The following is a 21,727-nucleotide window of genomic DNA, read 5'->3' as shown; positions in this document are numbered from 1 at the left end:
TGAAAGTAGCAAATTAAACCAGTAGGAAAAGGTCTGGAATAGAAGAAAGTCATCCAAAAGGAATGTTTTCCTGTATGTCCAGTTCAACATAAGTAGCATGTACACTTAAAAAAAAATCAAGTCACTTTTTTTCTGGTTTAGTTTCTATTAACTACAGTACCACTTGACAACCAAAAGTATCTGTGCAGTGATCTCAAATATAGAATCAGTAATCTCCAAAACCAAAGGAATTGTCATGCAAATAAAATCCAGAGTTGTTGATTTTAAAGGAAACTTGTATTGTTTACACAAGATCAGATAATTAGGTGTGCCTACAGTGTACACATTACCACATTGTTACAACTCTATCACTTATTCTGCATTTGTAAATGCAGTGAAAACACTTCTTCCTTACAGAAAGAAAACAGTAGATATTCCCAACCCTCCAACGTTATGATAAAAATACCCCCTGAATGCTCACAATTTCATCAAAATAGGGTCTTCTAGTTCTGTTCAATGAAAAGCACCTTTTATAACAAATGTGATGCATTTGCTGTCAAATGAGCATGCATCCAGTAAAAGTCAAAGAAAGCATTTTTTTAAAATATTTTACATCTAATTAAAAACCTATGCATATGAAATCATTATGACAAATAATTAACATTAAAATATATTTAAACTATAAAAAAAATAAGTTGTTTTAATTTTAAGCAAACAAAAGCATTAACATTAAAAGTTTGACAAAAATCTTCATTGACACCTGGAACTAAGAAAATTGATAATATTGAGTAACCAATGTAAAATGATTTTGCTTACAAATTTTTTTAAACATCTGACAAAATGCATACACACATTTCACAACTCTAATAAAAGGTAATGGTCAGCACAGATAAAATTTGATAAGTCAGCTTTCAGACCTACTCTCCTACCTCCCCCCATTAAGTCCAGCATCAACAAGGCTAATGTAGTTGGGGGGTACTTCAGTATTAGACTGCAGTATATGTATTTCCAGTAGCACTGCATTGTCTGATAGTCTGAGTATTTGTAACAATGTGCTCATTATGAAGTGGGTTCAGGAGGCTCTGCTCTACTCCACTCTCAAGCACTGGTTGCTGCATGCAGCCTGCCTGAAATGCTTGGTTTAAGTCTGTTTTCTCCCTCTTTGCTTGTGGTTCTCCATTTTCATCCATCTCTTCTTCTATTTCACTTTCAACTTCACTGCCCTCATCTGCACACACAAAAAAAAAGAAAATGAAAAAATAGCAAAAAGGGAAAAAATCTGAATACAAAGGCCTTTATTTTGCAAATAACATGAAATATGAAAACACAGGAAAGTGTAGCAACCAATCATCTCTTCCTTTTTTCAGCTGTCCATCCCCTTCAGCTCTCTCACCAGGATATACAAATAAATTCTGGGTGAAATTCTGAAAATTTCTTGTGTAAATAATAAACATTTTAAAAAAAATTAACTATTAAGGCCCTACAGTACTGTAATCATTATTATATATAATGCATAGCATATTGTACCCATATAATAGTTATATTCACATAATTTAAATTATGATAGAGTTTTAGATTCTGCTTAACTATATTTAAAAAAAAAATAAGAACTTGTCTTACTCCAAGACACACATTGGTTCTAAATAAAATGATACATTTGAGAGGTTTGACTGCTTACCTTTATCCATATTTCCAGGGGATATAGCATTTAAATCACCAAACTGCAAAATAAACAATAAAAAGTGTAGTCACAGTCCTATATAAACATGACCTTAGATTATCTATGATGAAACCAGTAGTATGCTCTAATGGCTTGTTGCTAGTATGAAAGTGCATGCATCTGACTGCAGTCACATCCATAGTATACCAGTTCATTTTCCATTCCATCATATTCACGTTCATACTAAGGAAATTAAAATATTCTCAGCAATTAAAACAATAGGATATAAACTTAACCATATGGTTTTGGATTTTTTAGGGTGACTTATGTCAAGGCCTTTGTTGCTTTGAGTGAGATATGTCTGATGTAGAATGCTAGAAAATATGACCGGTGTCCATTTTTAAACTGCAATATTTTAACCAAAAGCTTGTTTAAAAGTTCCCCTAAAATGGTGTGTCACTAAAGGCAGTTATAGTGTAGCAAAACTATATGTAATGTAAATAAATGGCACCACTGAAAATAAGGTTAATGGTTATTACAGCATATTCTGTTGACTAGTTTACTTATACTAAAAACAAAGTGAAAAGTTGCTCACAAGTGAAAAATGCAAACTTCTTTCCTCCCTTTTCTTGTCCGAGTCTTTTACCCTTCTCTTAAATGATAAGCAGCAGAGCATAATTTGATGAGTTAATCTCAAATGAAAGGAGTACAATATTTAAATAAATATATTTCTAACCATACCTGATTCAGTCCTTTTCAGAAATACAGAAAGATAAAACTTCAATGAACATTAAACCAACATAAGCAGCAGCAGCCCTATCCTTCCAGGTTCCTTTACACATACTCCCTCCTCACCTCCCCATACCCATCCTTTCACCTTAAGTCTTCACATCACCATGCAAAGAACCACATGACAGAACTAACCCAAGAAAAGTAGCCCAAGGGGTTATTTTGCACAGGATTAATTCTCTGATCCAGTTAACCACAGGTCTGCCTGAGTACTTGTGCCAGCATCAATATACAAATCTAAGGGGATGGGAGAGGAGGAAACAGAGTGCTTTTCTCAGCTGCAAAGACAGTTCATAATGGTTTCAAGTGTTTGTCAAACCAGCCTTAGTCTTTCCCATTTTATATTTCAACCAGTCAGTAAATGCAGAGAAACACAAGAAACCAGGTATTTAATGAATGTTTACAACTTCTTCCCTGTTCCCTTCATCTCTCAAAGCTTTAGATTACATATTTTCTCTCTAATATCTGCCTTAAGTTTGCCAAAACATTATAGGAAGTCCCCCAGTACTCCACAAACATTAAATTTAACATATACTATGTCTGTCAAGAAAACAAGAATGTAGCAATACTACACTTTTGCAATAACTTTGCTATAAATGTAATGGCAGAGTTCAATCAAGTATCTAATCAGAAACAGTCATTTATTTTTTACAAAATGTCATATCGAACTACAAATTAGGCCAACTTCCCATCTCTATGAAAAAGTACATATTTTTATAATATTTAATTATACTATTTAATATATCCTGAGGAAAGAATGATATATCAAGTCATGCAAGGTGACTTACAACTTATCAGGAAGATAAAACATGATATACTGATCATCAAGTATAAAAACATTAAGCGTCAGTCTAGTGAACTATCTATTGTATCTCCACATCTATCCATTCTCTAGAACTTTAAAAGTACAATTCCTTGATGATAACTCCTAAGATAATGTAAATTCTTAAGCAACTCGCACAAAATTAAGAGTTAGGTGAGCTACTGAAAAAGAAGAGGTCTGAGGAAAACAAGACACAGTGGTTATGAATTTAGACTTTTGCTCTGATTATTTTAAGCAAAATACATTGAAATATAGGCATGAAATTATGCCATGTCCCAATCCTGCAAGTACTTCTGTGCTACTTTCATGTGAAACATGGATGAAGATAACCCAAATTTGAAGATGCCAATGTATTTGCAACTCAATCTACAACGAATTACAAATATTATTACAAAATATCCCATAGGTCCATGTAAATGTTCAAAAAAATTGTATATGCATATCCAGATTTATTGCTAAATTCACCAATCCATTGTCTTGAATATTATCTTACCTCTCCCATAACTGCAATAGGTGTTTCTCCTGTTGCCTGAGCAACACGATGTTCGACTAAGTAAAACATGTACTCATCATAAAGCAAGCGGATCAGATGAAAAGAGCCAAAGCTAGCAGCACTGCGTAAGGTTAAATCTCGAATCACCATTGAGCTATTTAAATATGGGGGAAAAAATTATGAAATAAATATCACAATTATTTAATAATTTATTCATATGGAATATACACTTCAAGAATAATAAAACAATGCTATCCAAAACCATCTGATCAATGGTAGCTTCAGAAAGAAATGTCTGGGAAAGACAATTATTTTTCTCTCCCCTTTTATGAAAGCGTGGTTAGAGACCACATTACACAACTAGAAGTTAAATTTTAAAAAAGATGGGAAAGTTTTTGTTTTGGTGTATGCACAATTACCAGTATGTGAGCACATGTAAAAACTGAACTTAGTGAAAGGAAGACCTCTGTTAAAATTTTAAATAACAAAATTGTATTAAAATTATTTAATTTTAAACAAAGCAGTCCTTCAAAATATTGTGTCTGTTGTGCTCACATTCCTAGTTCAAAGGTTTTAATTGGTATGATTTTTAAACTTGTAAAATTTAGATAAGTTTGTGTATACCTTATAATAGAAAAATGCAGATTGTGGATGAAAACATCCATATGATACTCTCAGAAAGTATATGTACCATTTTGAAAAAAAAAATAGCTTTACTATGATAACTGATACAGTAGCAGATGAGATGGAACATTTGCCTTGTTGTTCTTTTTACACATTAAAAAATATTTTCTTGTCCCTACATAATAAAAATAGAAGTCATGGTATTTTAATAACTAGTATTAAAACATTTGCTTTAAAATTATATAACTATTCAATCCAAAATGTTTCATGGCATATTTCCAAATCAGGATAAAATTCCAACCTCATTACCCTTACACAAGGCCTTTAAAACAATATACAAGGATCGTTTCATCCACTACTGAGTTGAGTTGCACATAGCACTGTGTTTAATGTTAACAACATTAATCTTTCAGTGGATGGGGGAAGACTCTTCATTTCTTGGGAACTATTGTCTGATATTACTTTTTTCAACATTATTACAGCATACAGTTCAGCAAATAATAAAATAGATAAAATAATTTAGAAGACTACCTGTAGAAAGACCATTTTAAAAGAAATTGCCGTGCTGCTTTAGGAAAACTGGGTCTTCCTTCATATGGTTTCAATGCTTGCATCATTACATTATCAAGCCAGGCAGCCCACTGCTCCAGAGTGCTCTGTTGTTGAAGAGTCATCTTGAAATCTGTTTCTAGTCTTTGAACCATATTGTCATCACACTGACACACCCAGGAAGCCTGTTCCTGTTATAACACATGGCAAACATGAAAGCAAAACACAAAATGTAAATTATTCTTAAAGACTGAAGAATTAAATGAAAAGGATGAAATACACTTATTAAACAAACTAATGAGTATTTTTATCTTCCTATCTCTCTCAATTTTGTTGGAAGAAAATGAGAATAAGGAATCCAAAGTATAAAAATGGGCATCAAATAAAGTACACACATAAAAATGCAATGAAAAATCACAAATACATTGCAATGTTCCATATTAATTTTCATTAAAGAATTTTCAACTTCCTCCATTCATAGTTTTTCTAGTAAAAATTTCAGGAATTTCCAGGTTTGAGACTACAGGAACAAGGAATGGAAAGGGCAGTCAAATGGAAGTTGAGAGAGTAAAAGCTAAAGAGGAACCAAGAAACCAAAGTATCATGGTTACTAATGCTTTGAAGTAGTGTCCTGGTTCCGGTCAGGACAGGGTTAACTTTTGCAGCAGCCAGGAGGGGCACAGCCAGGAACCTGGGGTTATTCTATACCAACTCATGTCATGTGCTGGGGGGTATTGTCTTTCCTGTTTGCCAGTGTGTGATCTTTACCTTTTTGTGCCTCCAATTCTCCTCTCCAGCCCTCCACAAGGGGAGGGGGGGAGAAGTGAGCAAGTGGTGCATGGTCTGAAGTGTTTCAGGGGGAACACTAAATTGGGAAATGCTATTCCTAAACAACGATAGCCTTATTTGTAGCCCAATGTGGGGCTCAAAGGGTTGAGATCATGACGATGGATCCTGGGATGATACCCCCCCCATCCTCAAGGCTCAACCCTTTGCCTGTTGAGAAGATGCAAAGGCATCCAAAGTGAGTATTTCACTGAATTCAAGGGGAATCTTTCAAAGGTACCTTGTACAGACTCTTTAGGTCTGTGTGCATGCAAATGTGAATACACTATAGTAAATGTACTAGGAATGCTGCTTCCTAGATTCTTAAGTACTTTAGATTCGTAAGTTAGGCCCGTAAGTAAGTTACTGTTGTGCTATAGTAAATTCTATATGAATCCTTTGCTAAATTATTTAACTTCAGTTATGGATTGAGTTTAAGTGCTGTTAAGTTTAAGTTAAATACTTTTGGGCCTTTAGGCATAAACTGTTGATCAAGTCCGGGCTCAGTTTAGCACAGGGGTCTACTCTGAACCTTGTGACTCAACAGAAGGGTCTTCCATATTCCTTTTTATCTTTACCCTTTCCTATCCTTTTCTCTCCCCCCCTTCCCCCAACCTCCACATAAATACTTTTGGGTTTCTTTCAGTTTGGATTGACTGATTTTGGATTTTTGTTTGCTTTTTCTCGGTGTGCTTTAACCATCTAGTAAGTAGTAGAGTGATCCTTGCCAAAGAATTTTGTTATGCTGTCACTTTTATATTAAACCTGTTTTTGTTGATACTTTACTGGCGATTCTTTAAGCGATCTTAAAACACTCACTGGCCCAGGGGTGGAAACACAGCCCTACTATTTTCCATGGACTGATCCAGACTGCACTGGAAAAGGGCGAGGCTCCAGAACACTTGCAATACATTCATGACATCACTGTATGGGGCAACACAGCAGAGGAAGTATTTGAGAAAGGGAAGAAGATAACCCAGATCCTCATGAAGGCTGGTTTTGACATAAAACAAAGTAAGGTCAAGGGATCTGCCCAGGAAATTCAGTTTTTAGGAGTAAAATGGCAAGATGGATGTTGTCAGATTTCAATGGATGTGGTCAACAAAATAGCAACTATGGTGGATTTAACCATCGACACTATCTCCCAGGTTATCCATAACTGTGAAACAAACAGGCCAAGTGGGTAAAGTCCCTGTGGTATGGGGGACGAAATGGTTGAAATATAAATATGGGGAGGCCTGGCAGATTGATTACATCACACTCCAGTAGACCTGCCAAGGCAAGTGTAATGTGCTTATGATTGTAGAAGCAACCACTGGGTGGCTGTAGACGCACACTGTGCCTCACACCATTGCCTGGAACACCATCTTGGGCCTTGAAAAGCAAATCCTGTGGCAACATGGCACCCCAGAAAGAACTGAGTCGGCCCACAGGACTCGTTTCAAAAATAACCTCATAGACACCTGGGCCAGAGAGCACAGTATTGAGTGAGTATATTATATTCCCTATCATGCACCAGCCTCTGGGAAAATTGAATGGTACAGTGCCTACAGTTAACACTAGAGGTTCCACCAATTGAGCTGGCCATGTCCAATCAAAACCTCCACGTACTGTAGAAGGGGATAAAGTTCCCATGGTGCATATGAGAATGTGTTAGGGAAGACAGTTTGGATTAGTCCTACCCCCAGCAGAGGTAAACCCCTCCGTGGAATTGTTTTTGCTCCAGGACCTGGGTGCACTTGGTGGGTAATGCAAAGGGATGGGGAAATACGATGTGTACCTCAAGCAGATTTGATTTTTGGGTGAGAACAGTTGGTAATGTTGAATCGTATGATATTGGTTGCTGAATGACACTGCTACTGTATGCCATAACTACCATGGACAATGAATATAGACTGCTCCAGATACACCAGTCGTGATCTCCTGATGCAGCTTGTAACCAGCCCTTCTGCCCTGGAAGACATCTAGGACAGATAGAATCCACAGTCATGGACTAAATGAACTCAACATCTTGGAGGAACAGCCATTGACTATGGAAATGATACCTCTGCTTGTGTAGATATATATATATATAGTTGCAAGGTGTAGGATCTGGGCATGAGGTAGATGATATAAAATAAAGGGTGGATAATGTCCTAGTTCTGGCCAGGACAGGGTTAATTTTTTGCAGTAACCAGGAGAGGGTGAAGGTTATTTTATACCTGAGATTAGCTCACTTGATTAAAACTTGGTGCTAACGCCAAGGTCACAGGTTTAATCCCCTATATGGGTCGTTCATTTAAGAGTTGGACTCGATGATCCTTGTGGGTCCCTTCCAGCTCAGAAGATTCTGTAATTCTGTGACTATGCTCTGTGATTCTATACCACTTCACACCATGCGCAGGGGATGGAGGGGGGTGGGTAGCCTTCTGGTTTGGTTGGTGCATGGCGTGTACAGTAGTGTGGTGCCGGGTTAGACATGGAGAGCAATCACATGTGAATCGTTTGCCTATCTTGTACACTCTTATTAGCCTTGTTGTTGTTACTGTTTGTTTTCTTATCTCATTGCTGTTTCTAGTAAATTGTTCTTATCTCAACCCATGATCTTTACCTTTTTTGTCCTTCCAATTCTCCTCTCCGGCCTGCTGCAGGGGGAGGGGTGGGAGGTCTGGTGTGTTTCAGTGGGAACACTAAATTGGGGAATGGCATTACTAAATCATGACAGAGTTAAGACCAACTACAATTTCTGTTACATTTTTTAATCACCTCACTTAAAAAAAACTTTGTTTAATGTACAAAAAAGGATTGCTGTGTTTATCCATAGTCTGCAGTATATTACAGATTGCTTAATGAGCAATATAAATAGCACACAACTGGACAAACACAGTCCGTGTACAATAATGAGCAATTCACAGTATTATCATGGAATGTGATTATATTACATTTTTAAGTTTTAATAAGACTAGTATGGATACTTCTGTTAAATGGAATTTGAGAAAACCAATATTGATTTGACATAGACCATATTCTTAAACTCTAGCTATCACATGCCAAGTTAATAGCTCAACATTCATAGACCCTATATCTTACCACAGAACAATTTTTAATACACCATATATTTGGTCACATACTAAATCACACACTATTATGCAATATAACTATATTGTGTTAAATATTATTTATTCAAAGATCTTTGAAAAAAACAAAAAGAATTTAACTGTTCTTAGTGAACTTCTGAACTTCTGTTAAAATGAGTTTAAATGTTTGTTCATGAAAGAAGACAAATGTGTGACTATCAGTAATCTGGGCCATGAAAGTTAGTTGAGCAACAGGAGAAAAAAAATGTTATTTTTTCTAAGGAGAAGAAAGAGGCAAAAGGGAAACCCTTTTATAAGTCTAATGAAAAATAATAAATTGATGTTTTACAGATAACTGGAAAATAGTTCTAACCAGTTACTTAGGAAAGGTCAGAAATGTAAACACAAACAATTAAAGTATACATATGATATTGTATTTTAAATAAAAATATGAAACATAATAAAAATAATGAAACCATCTGTACTAGAAATACGATCAATACTTTTTTATGGAAGATCAGAAGCTATGTTACTATCCAAGATTTCATCTTCAGGCATTGTTCATGCTGTTCATTCTAACAACACACGTAGTCTACACTTTCATCTGCATTAAATAAAAATTGGCAGAATGCATAGTCTGAAGGATAAGAAACTTTCAGAGAAAATGGAAACAGATAATGTTTCTGAGGTTTTATTTTCCTTACAGCCAAAGCAGAAACTGGAAATTTTTGACTGAATCACTGTATATATATAAATCAGAAAAATGTTCCTACTTTGCTTTCTTGATAGAATAAGAACTAACAATAAAAATGAAAAAAATCAGGTAGAAGTTATAATTGTTTTAAAAGTCTGGTTTTTAAAACCAAAGGTACCTGTACATTGGCAAAATCCACACGGTTGAGATCACTGAGCATCTGGTTGATCTGAGAAGTGTTCTGAAGCACAGCTCGAGCTGCCTGAGCCAGGTGATTAAGAGATGTGTATCTTCTCAAAGTCTGGGCAAAGGCACTTACAGAGGCAATCTATGAAGAAATCCATTTATCTTAACACATTGTATTATCGACCAATCTTCTGTTTCATCTATTTTAATTTTAAAATTGCTGTATTAATTTATGAGCAATTCACATATAATGGAACAAATACTGTTTTTCCTATGGTTTTTTTTGGCAAAACAAAGTTATTTCCAATCCCATGTTTTATCTTTGAAGTTCAACCTAAATATGACATTTAGCATAAAAGTTAAAAGGTTGCTACTTTTAGATCTTGAATGACATCTAGTGTACAATTGTGAAAAAAACTGCAGTAAACTTTGTTTACCTTGGTTTGTATCATTCTCTGTGGAATATTGATCATGGCACTGGAAAGCCAACCTTCAAGGCTTTTTGCAAAATTGCGAATGGCTTGAGTCAAGGCACCTAAACATTAAAGAATAAAAATAAAATTAAAAGGATGGCAAGGTGCCTCTCTTGAAACCTTTTTCATCCTCAGAATTTAAATATCCCACATTGAGAAGTACTGCATTTATTGGCTCAGAGACTTATTCAATCTAGGTTTAGATGCCTATCAATACAAGAAAGATGTTGATAAACTGGAGCAAGTTCAGTAGAGGGTCACAGGGTCAGGGAGTTGGAGCACATACCTTATGAGGAGAGGTTGAGGGAAGTAGGTTTTTTCAGCCTGGAAAAGAGAAAGTTTGGGGGGACCTAGTAGAAGCCTTTCAATACCTACAAGGTATCAAGAAGATAAGACCCTCTTCAAAATGATGCAGGAGGGTGATAAACACTGGGCATAAACTGAAAAAAGAGGGGTCCTGACTTGATAGGAGAAATTTTTTCACCTTGAGGACAGTTAAGCAGTGCCAATTCATGACCCTTCAGTGGACTCTCTCCAGTATGTTCATGTCACTCTTGTACTGGGGAGACCAGAACTAGAGACAGGACTCCATGTATACAGTACTCAACTAGTGCTGAATAAAGGGGAAGGATCACCTACCTGGACCTACTGGCAATACTTTGTCTAACACAGCCCAGGATACCATTAGGAGCAGGACTTGGCACTTCCCCTTTCTGAACTGTATGAGGTTCCTGTCAACCCATTTATCCATCTTTTCAAGGTCCCTCTGGATAGCAGCACAACCTTGTGATGTATCAGCCACTCTTCCCAGTTTTGTGTCATCAGCAAACTTGCTGAGGGTATGCTCTGCCCCATCATCCAGATCACTAATGAAGACATTGAACAGTGTTGGACCCAGTATTGGCCTCTGGGATACGCTGCTATTTACTGGCCTCCAACTAGACTTTGTGCCACTATGACCATGGGATTCTCTTTAAGAATGGAGGACTGCTAGGGAGAAACAGGATCCACATGACTAAGTGAGGCGCAAACAGCTTTGTCAACAGGCTGACCAACCTGGTAAGGAGAGCTTCACACTAGAAATGATGGGGAAGGGATGACCAATAGTCAAGTGAGTAAGTCATAGACTGGATAGGCAAGCAAAGGATGTGGTGTAAACAGGAGGGACCTCAGAATCAACAAAACCATGTTGAAAGCAGACCACTTCAAGCATGTGCACATAACTAAGGAAATGTCAGGACATCAGCATTATGGGAAAGCTTTCATACCCTTTTGGGGAAATTGGTATGACTGGGTGCCTCTCTGAAGTGCCTGCACACTTATGCATGCAACATGGGGGAAAATAGGAGGAATTAGATGTCTGTGAGCATTTGCAGGGCTACGATCACAGAGATATTGTGGGATGGTTCATACAACTGGAGTGCTACAATGGATAGATACAGAATCTTTAGGGAAAACAAGTCAAGAAGGTGTTCTATATGAAGGAGGAGGTAGAATGTGTGGAGCTTTGCCTAGGGATAGATGATAAGCCAGTTGAGAGTTTAAGGGTCCGGATTAGATGACATAACAATGTGGGTGATGATGTAGGTATCTGATACAGACTACCTCATCAGGAAGAAGTAGATGAAGTCTTGTGATGGGTTGACCTTGGCTGACCACCAGGTGCTCACCAAGCTGCTCTATCACTCTCCCTTCTCAACAGAACAGGGGAGAAAAATATGACAAAATGCTCATGGGTCAAGATAAGGACAGGGAGATCACTCAGCAATTACAATCACAGGCAAAACAGACTCAGTTTAGGGAAATTAATTGAATTTTTTGCCAATCAAACAGAGTTGGAAAATGAGAAATAAGAAGAAATAAAAAAAAAAAATTCCTCCAATCCTCACTTCTTTCCAGGAACAACTTAATTCCCAACTCTTCCACCTCCTCCCCCCAAGTGGCACAGGGCAACAAAAAAAGGGGGTTGCGATCAGTTCATAACACTGTCTTTGCCTTTCCTTCCTCCTCATGCTCTTCCCCTGCTCCAGTATGGGGTCCCACCCATGGGAGACAGTCCTTCATGACCTTCTCAAACATGGGTCCTTCCCATAGGCTACAGTTCTTCACGAACTGCTCCATCATAGGTCCTTTCCATGGGGTGAAGTCCTACAAGAATGGACTGCTCCAGTGTAGGTCTCCACACAAGATCACAGGTTCTGCCAAAAAACCTGCTCCAGCATGGGTTCCTCTCCACAGGACCTACCAGGACCCTGCTTTAGCATGGGCTCTCCATGGGCTGTAAGCTTCCTTCAGGGCACACCCACCTGCTCTCGTGTGGGGTCCTCCATGGGCTGCAGAGTGACAGTGTGCTTCACCATGGTCTTCCCCATAGGCTGCAGACGAATCTCTGCTCCAGTCACTGGAGCACCTCCTCCCTGTCCTTCTTCACTGACCTTGGAGTCTGCAGAATTGTTTCTCTCATATATTCTCACTCCTTTCTCCCAGCTGCTGTTGTGCAACATTTTTTACCCTTTTTTTAAAATATGTTATCACAGAGATGCTAATAATGTCTTTGATTGGCTCAGACTTTGGCCAGCAGTGGGTCCATCTTGGAGCCAGCTCAAAATGACTCTTTCTGACATGGGGACAGCTTTTGGTGTCTTCTCATAGAAACCATCTGTGCACCCCCCACCTCTACCCCGACCGAGCCGTGCGGGACCGGACCGTGACTCACTGCCCAACCCGCTAGGTTCCCCTCCGAACGGGAGACCTTCCATCCCAGCTCACACACAGTGCCGCCGCTGCAGAAAAAGTTTTTCTACCAGATGACTCAGTCGAGGAAACAACTAAGGAGAGAAATTCAAATCGAGACGTGCAGGCAAAAGGAGCGGGGCAGAAACAAACTGGAGAGCGAACAAAGGGGCGGCAAAACCGAGCTGAGTGCCGCGGCCCCTCAGCGGGGGCCGGGCGGAGGACAAGAGAGCAGAGCCCGTGTTTGCCCTCGGGCTTGGAGTCGGCACCCACCTTCTTTTCTTTCCTTTTCGCAGCCTGAGTTACCTATTCTTTGTTCATGTGCTAGTTAACTGTTTCAGTTTCACAGTGTGTGTAAGGCAAAACACATTCGATATGCAACTGTTTTAAAAAGTTCTCACAGATTAAGTTTAATGTAGTGAAAGGTCGAAGTGTCTTGAACAAAAGAGAGGGGGTACCTACGCTGTGCTGGGACCCTGCGAAGACGGCCCCCGCCGCTCGCAAGCGGTGGGGGGGAGAGAGCGGGGGAGCAGCCGGGTGCAGGGCGGCTGACAGCGGCGCGCGGGGGGGAGCGCGCTGAAATGGCGGAACGGCGCAGGGCTGGCGGTCCCGCTGCCTGCGATGAAGAATTCCGAAGCGTGTGTGTGTGGGGGAAACGGCTTTCCACCGGAGCTGAGCGGAGTTGGCGCCAGGCACAGCTGTTCCTGCCTCCTCCTCCCCCCCCCCCCCGCGTGGACAGACGTGCAGCACCCTTTTGTTGATTTGTGTGTTGCAGACAAGTCTTTACAGATTGCTAGAAAAGGTTTTGTGTAGACTAATTTAGTAAAATGCTTGGTTCAAGGTTTCTTAGTTGACAAAGGCAGTTTTTGCCAGAGGGGAAAAAAAAAAGTAAGAAAATGAAAATTGGGTCGTTTTAGCCGGAGATGTCCACCTTTGTGGAGAGAGAGATAAGATCTAAAGAGATAATACAGGGAATTGCCTAGCAGCAGACAGCCTTTCAAATTTAATCTGTTGCTTAGTAAGGGAATAGAGGAAATCAAAACCTTTTCTACCTTTTATAACAACAAGCAAGAAGCAATCCATGTAAACTACTTTGATAACCTTGATTTTTCTGTTCTCAGTAGAGCATATGCCAGAAAGACTGAGAGGTGGAAATTTTCTTAGGCAATATTTTTTTATGCAAGTTGTTGCTGAAAACTAGAAAACATTCTGAAAACTCGAGTGCTTTCAGAACTGTGAAGTTTTCTAAGAAAGAGAAATAAAAGAGTATAAATGCTCTTTCACACAAAGATATTTTGCTGGAAAAGATAACAGCACCAATAACAAACTCTAAAATAGAACACAACTGATGATTAGTTACAGCCTTGCATTGATTTGTTTAGGGTTATTACATTTGGGAATTCAAAAGACAAATTCTGCCTTACTCAGATTCTGTGAAATACAAATATGCGTAATTTTGAAGGTATCTAAAATTGTCTTAAACTGCATCTGTTCTAGTCTCTGTGCTAAGCAGCAGAGGTGTGTCCCTGTTATCAAGTGACAAGCTTAGACCAGAACTGTTGCTGCTTTGCCAGGAAGCATCCCTGATCCCCTGGTATGCTCCTATAAGTAAGACCCTGGTTTGAAGCAACCTGAGTGAGTTTTGCTGTATCTTTATTTAAATTGCTAAAGTTGGAAGTTGCTAAACGTTGTTTGCAGTTGTTAAATTCTTAAATGCATCTGTGTAAGTTAAACTGTTATAACTATTTTGTTCAAGTAATGTGTTTAGAGTTTTCAAGCATTCCTATTCTTCATTACTTAATACATACAAATATTCTCAAAATATTATGTTATCCCAGAAAAGTATATAATATCAACAAATATTCAGAATTAGTTGCTTATAAATCCTAGCTGATCATATCTTTTCAGAGGCTGGGTGAAACTGCTTAAGTCTGAAAGGACATGACTGTTCTCCAGTTTCATGTTTTGCATCCAGAGAGGCAGAAATCTGCCCTATGAATTACTGTGCATCCTTACATTAGAAAGGTGGAAGTTTCAATTTCAAAAATGCTGTTCAAATCCCAAGCTAGGTGTAGCTTGATAACAGAAAAGTAAAGGATACAAAACTATATTTAATCCAATTATGCAAATAAAACCCTTATCAAAATCAGTAATCCCATCCTCTGAAGGATTTCCATATGCTGGAATTTCGAACAGCCAGTTGTCTCTTCATAATGAAAACTGACACTTATCAACCTGTTCAATTAATGCCTTGCTACTTTCTTTTATCAAAGTTACAGTGGTCTTCTTGAAATTCAGTGTGTTTTGCTTTACGATAAGAAAGAATTGTTCTGCAGTACAACCTGATAAAATGCTGCTCAAAATGATAAACAGAGTAAAAGAAAATACAGAAGTCAGAGACCTAAAGAAACTGAGTTAGAACTAAATGTGATTGTTCTAACCAATGTTATTTGAGAAGCAGGATTGAAGAATGCTCGAGGAAAAATTCAAAGAACCAAGTCATAGAACCTATCTCCTATGGAGAGAATTATACTGCAAAGAATCGTCACTAAGCCTTCAGCTTCAGAGAAAAACTGTGAAATTACCCACAATAACCACTTAAAACTGACTAAACTATTAATAACAAACTTGTAAGTTTTTTATTAAAGGTGAAGAACGCCTAGAAGAGGCAAATGAACAAGGACCGAGAGTTAACTACATCCCAGAGACAACTTGGACTGACTTCTCATGGAAGATAATGAATTTCAAGCTGTATTAGCAGACTATAATAGCGACTTATCTATTCATTTTTCTAAGTACCGACTATAGACAGAAATCATGCGTTGCTGCCAATCACACATTACTCACGTAACTCAGACATTGGTTTAATTTCTCCACAATTTAGGAAGCTTTGAAAAAACTGTAAGAACAAGTAATGCTGTAATTTGCTGTTTTTCCAAAACTAAAACAATTCTTGCAGGTTGGAGTGCATGTCACGCTGCAGACATCCGGCATAAATCTCTAAAAGTTACAACATTATACTCAGTGTGAGGGGGCATGGATGTCTTTAACAGAATTATTTGCAATATACTATGTGAATTCTAATAACTTTTATTTTCCTTTAGTGACTACTGCTGTGAGACTTCTCTTGATATGCCTAATGTAAATGGTCAGAGATTCTTATTCAGTATTAACACTGTTGAGTAGGTAATCCCATGATAACGTATTGTACAAGCTAATTTGATCCATATTTGATACAATATCCCTTCGGTTCAGTCAAGATGTGAATTATGAGTAACTAGGTTCAAGAAGTGAAATACCATTTGTATTAATTTACAGCTCTTACAGCATGTTGCTAAAAGATGAACAAAAATATAAAATTAGATGATATGTTAATAGAATAATATAACCCTGAATTTTACACATGAATAGAAATTGCTTTATAGAACACTTCATTCCATACAAAATTTCTAATACCCTTTTTAATTAATGTAAAAAGTAGAAGTAAGGATAATTCTTCTAATGAGAAAATAAATGTTAGTGCCTTAAAGATTAAATTTCAGTAAGCTACAAACATGTCCCACCTATCTCAAGGATAAATAAGACTTTTAAGTACTAACTTTATATAAAAAATAGAATACATGTGACTTGAGCATTGCAATTTCAGAAATTTTCACTAAAATAACTGTCCCTTTTTAACTTTGTTTTGTAGTGAAGAACATGATACAATAATATTCAATTACAAACAGAAGCTTTAACTTATTTACCTTTTGTTTTAACCTGTGTAAAGGGACAAAAACCTCATGTTTCTACTTAAATTACCAATGTTTAAAAACTCCTGAGATTTTTATTATTCAAATGTTTCTTTAACTCGTTGCAGTTAAATTCAAAGGCTTAAATTGTTGGGTTTTTCCTTTTTTGCCCTTCTATATGTCTGCTTACTAAAAGAATAATTAAGAGTAATTCAGAAAATTTAATCCTAATCCGGGTTACTGTAGTCCGGTGATTGCAAACTAAACCTTCTTTCTTTCCTTTTTCCCCTTCCTGGCATCACATTTGTGTCTCCCTGCAGCAAACTCATTGAGGAAGTCCATTCAGCCAAATAATAAGGTTTTTTTTGCATAACTAGATCAGTTGTGTGGCCTGAGTATCGAGACTACGTTGTCTCCACAGTGAATTGACTTAAACACATACAAATAAGCCCATGGGACAAGTGGAAGTAAAAATAAGATCAAGTAGCGTATATAACACATGATGTGTAATTTCTCTTGATGTTCCTTAATCATCTCCTTTAGAATGCTCTGTATGTAATACTGCCTTCTTAACTTTGACTTAACTGGAAGTTAGTACCCAAAATGAAATAGCATCAATAACAGATAATAGTTATAACAGTGGAACTTAGGTTATGAAACAAATTAAGTGCCTTTCAGTTAGAAATTAAAAGTGTACGGGCATTACTTTCTTATGTCCTTTTAGCTTAAATGACATTGTTTCTATTTTGTTGTGTAGAAAAATCAAATTACTGCAAGATGCAAAATGCAGAAATTACTCACCAGTGTTATGTCTTTGACTTTATTAGCCTTTAGTATTCTAAACAAAACTAACTCACTCCTAGAACAAGTTATTATCAAGAAAGCATTTTACACATCAAATGACTATTTTTAAATACAAAAAAAGGGGGAAAGAGACTATGCATGTGCATAAACAGATGCTAAATCAGAATAGATCTCATTTAAATTTGTTAGACCTTATATTCCTTATAATAATTCCTCTTCAAACCAAGTACAGTTGTTGAACGTGACTACCAAAAAATGACAGACTGAGAAGTACACAGCCAATAACTACTTAAAATGTAAACTGTGTAATTACAATGTAAAAGTATAATAGAAATTCCAGTTATGCGTGAGTGAAGAATGACTGAGGTGACCACCTATTGAACGACTGGAAAAAGATTGTATGAGAGAGAGAAACTGTGTAGATATATATGTGTGTAGACTTAAAAATACTTTACATGAGTGTCCAGATTTTAAAGGAATGTGTTACATGAATCTGTCAGACCATAGTGAGTCCTTATTCTAGATGGTAGATGAACTCTCTTTTTTCTTGGTGAAGTGTTGTTATCCATCCTCGTTGGGAAATGCTGCATTTCTTCTTAGCTTTGATTCAGGGTTTGTTGATACTGATGCCTTGCTTGATCAGCCTGTTGCAAAGGGCCCTGCAACAGACTGTCAAGGCCATCTTTGTGGCATAAATACAAAAAAAAGGGGGAATTGTCAGGGTTAACAGTAGGTCTGCCAGAAGGAAGACAGGACTATAGAGGCAGATATCCTGAGTTTTCTGCGGAGTCAGAGTGAGTTTGCTGGAGCTTAATCACCATGAGTCTACAGGTGCTGAATCATCGTGAGCATGCTACAGGGCAGCCAATCCTGATGCATGTTTATTTACAGGCACCAATCATAATGTAACATGTATGTTATGCCAAGAGCTATAAATGTCGGTGACTTGTTACAATAAAGGTTCTATCTATCTATCCCTCTCCTGTCCTGCTTTTGGAAGAAGACTGTTTCTGTGTCGCTTTGGCCATCTCAACTTAACAGCGACAAGTAAAGACTGGATTTTGTTTATGAGGCAAAACAGCATGTTTGGTAGAGTAACAATTAACTGTTAATGGAAGTCACCTAATATGAGAAATGCCCTTTTTCAGCTTGAGTAATTGATGAATCCTGTAATTAAAAACTTCTGCTAGCAAAGTTTTTTCCTGGACAAATGCTATGTAAAATACCTAAGATCTTTTCAACCCCACTGTATTACAGAATTATCTGTTTTACAAAATGAGTGTGGAACAAATGCAGTTCAGTGTCATCCTGATTTAAAAAAAAGTCTTTAGCTATGAAGAAAGAAAAAGTCTGAATTCTAAAGAAATAATATTCCATCTTTCTAGCTGAACACTATATTATTAGAGGACGGTGATGTATAGAGTGATCACAAATTTCTAATGAACTTTGAAAATGATACATTAAATTAAAAAATTTTGTTGTCCTCTGTCCTGTAAACAGTGGTTAACATATCCAGCCATTACCAAAAGCCTAAGCGCCTACATGCTCCAAACATTCTTCAAGTTGATCTGGGTATCATCAAAATTGCCAAAAACCACTTTCAGAGAATTTTAAGCATCTGGTGCAAAATAAATGGCCTAAGTTCATTCAGATAGTTTGTAAAGTGTTACTAAACACATATTAAATGATGCAGCAAAAAAAGTTAGGAGAAGAACATTTATTTTTGGATAAGCATTCAAAAAGTTTGTGTTTCTCATATGAAATCTTTCTCCTACACAAATAACAAGATTTTGCAGTTTTTCCGGAACTTGAAATTGCTGAAATTGAGAAACACAATGTGAAAAATATCTTGAACATAACTTCTCTGCCTGGAAGAGGAACTCTCAAACAAGTTTGGTACTGTCCATCCCGTCATTTGTGAAGAGTTAAAAAGGCCATTCTCAGGGGAAAGGATCTATTGCCATTAATACACAGTGGTTCTGGTCTTTTGCTAGAATCATTAGATAATAATAAATTTTACTCTTGCTGAAGTATAAAGTGTTTGACTTATTTTTGAACAAAGAAATTTGGCTTTTTCCTACTCAGTAGTTTTTCATTCATTTTGTTGGCACTAAAAAGTTTTCACAAAAATTTCAACTGACCAAATTTTACTTAGAGCTTGTTTTTCAAAAAGTTTTTCTTCACTCCTAATTTCCTTTATGGTAATATTTATTAGGAAGTTATGGGAAAGAGTAGGTTTCCCCGAATACTGAAAATCAGGAAAAGAAAAAAAGATGAAACTCAAAAATAGAATTATCAGTTTACATCCTTACTAAATTAAACATATTTTCCCTTTTTTTTTCCTGTTGGTACCTTTCTGATTATCCAGAAAAAAAAGAAACCTGCCTATGATGGGGTATTTCTACAAAGTAGTACTTGCAAATATTTTCCTGAGTTTTTTCTTACAGCATAGATAACAGAGGCAGACAACAGATGCAGCACTTAGAAGGGACCCAGAAACTTTGCAGAGAACAGCATCCATGTCCTGAGTAATGGTGTTAATGTGTCACAGGGTACCACCTCCAGCCATTGATGCAACTATCCCTATAATGTCAGAGGTCTCAATCCAGACCGAACTCCCAAAGGGAGGATGCAACTCTCAGAGTACAGTGAGTGCTTGGGGTCTCTCGCTGAGGCTGGGGTAGAGGGAGACAGTTTCCTTGCCTGCAGAAGGTGTGCAGTGGAACAGGACCTGTGTTGCCAAGGAGGTACAGGAAGAGGTCAGCAGACTGCGTGGTATCAGAGAAGGTGAGAAAGAGATCTACTGGTTTTTCAAGACCCTGCAGCCTGAAGTCTCAGCTGTGTTGAAGGAGAATCAGGTGGTCTGTGCTACTTGGGTTAGGAAATGGCAAAGGCTGGAAGCCTGTGACTTCTGGAAGCAGAAAGAAAGCTCCTGCTTCACCTGCATATCTCCAGCTGAAGAACAGATGCAGTACCCTCACAGCAGATGAAGGTCTGGGAACTCTGTCCAATGAATCATCTGAGTTAGTTAAGCCCAAGCCACACAGCAGCACCAGAAGGAAGTGACAAGTGATAATAGTGGTAGACTCCATGCTTTAGGGGATGGGGGCCCACATCTGACCTGCTGTGTTGGGAGATTTACTGATTGCTGGGGAGATACTGACAAGGTTTGTCCAATCCTGGGATTATTACTCCTTGCGAATCTTCACATGGGCACCAATACTGCCAGAGGAGACCTGGAGCATATCAAGTGTGACTACATGCACCTGGGAGCAATGGTCAAGGGTATGGGGGCCCAGGTAGTTTTCTCATTGATCTTTCCAGTGAAAAGTAAGAGCTTGAGGAGGAATGGAAGTATCCTGTGGGTCAACAGTTGGTTGCTCAGCTGGCAATGACAATTGGTATTTGTATTTTATGACCATGGGGACCCTTCTTTAAGGACTGAAGACTGTTAGAGAGATATGGGATCCACCTAACCAAGTGTAGCAAAACCATCTTTACCAACAGGCTGGCCAACCTGGCAAGAACTTTAAACTAGAAATAACAGGGGAGGGAGATGACTACCCACAATCAAGGGAGTACTGGAATGGGTTGGCAAACAAAGGGTGCAGGGTGTTATGGAAAAGAGAGAGCTTGTAATCGGCAAAACAGGGCTGAAAAGGAGACACTGCTGGACACAGTTCTTACAAACAAGGAAGCTTTTCTTACAATTCTTACAAACTGTTGGTGATGTGAAGCTTGGGGGGAACCTGGGCTGCATTGACCGTGAGATGGTGGAGTTGAGCATACTGAGAGAATAGACCTGCTTGGAAGAATCCCATGGGAGGCAGTCCTGGAGATCAGACGGGATCTAGGTGACCTGCTTGATATTCAAGGATCACCTCCTCCAAGCTCAAGAACGGTCCATCACAATGAGCAGGAAATCAAGCAAAGATGACAGGTCTGCATGGACGAACAAGGAACTCACAACTAAAACACGAAAAGGAAGCGCACAGGAGCTGGAAAAAGGGGCAAGTGACCCAGGAGGAATGCAGAGACACTGTCCAAATGTGCAGAGATGAGGTTAGGAAAGCCAAAGCCCACCTGGAGTTGAAACTGACGAGGGATGTGAAGAGTAACATTAAGGGTTTCTACAGGTACATCAGCAAAAAAAATGACCAGAGAAAATGTGAGCCTGGTGCTGAATGGGGTAGGGAACCTAATGACAAAGGCTGAGGTACTTGATGCCTTCTACACTTGAGTCTTTACTGGTAAGGATTGCCTTCAGGAATCTGAAACCTCTGAGATCAGAGGGCAAGTCTGCAGCAA

The 21,727-nt window shown here is 38.1% G+C and overlaps 1 protein-coding gene across 1 annotated transcript in view; it reads right to left on the bottom strand.

Moving 5' to 3' along the window:
- Positions 1 to 965: 965 nt before the first annotated feature.
- The window catches only part of LOC116780087 (transcription factor RFX3-like), a 102,122-nt gene continuing 81,360 nt past the window's right edge, over positions 966 to 21,727 (bottom strand). The window contains exons 11-16 of the mRNA XM_032674569.1: positions 10,116 to 10,213; positions 9,671 to 9,820; positions 4,900 to 5,108; positions 3,745 to 3,898; positions 1,658 to 1,700; positions 966 to 1,207 (exon numbers count right to left, since the gene is read on the bottom strand). Of these exons, the coding sequence (XP_032530460.1) occupies positions 966 to 1,207; positions 1,658 to 1,700; positions 3,745 to 3,898; positions 4,900 to 5,108; positions 9,671 to 9,820; positions 10,116 to 10,213 (896 nt within the window). The remainder of the gene's footprint in view (positions 1,208 to 1,657; positions 1,701 to 3,744; positions 3,899 to 4,899; positions 5,109 to 9,670; positions 9,821 to 10,115; positions 10,214 to 21,727) is intronic.

The sequence above is a fragment of the Chiroxiphia lanceolata genome, chromosome W (assembly GCF_009829145.1).
Source record: "Chiroxiphia lanceolata isolate bChiLan1 chromosome W, bChiLan1.pri, whole genome shotgun sequence".
NCBI lineage: Eukaryota > Metazoa > Chordata > Aves > Passeriformes > Pipridae > Chiroxiphia > Chiroxiphia lanceolata.
Note: the sequence above shows the minus strand (reverse complement) of the source record. Positions and strands in the feature narration are given on the sequence as shown.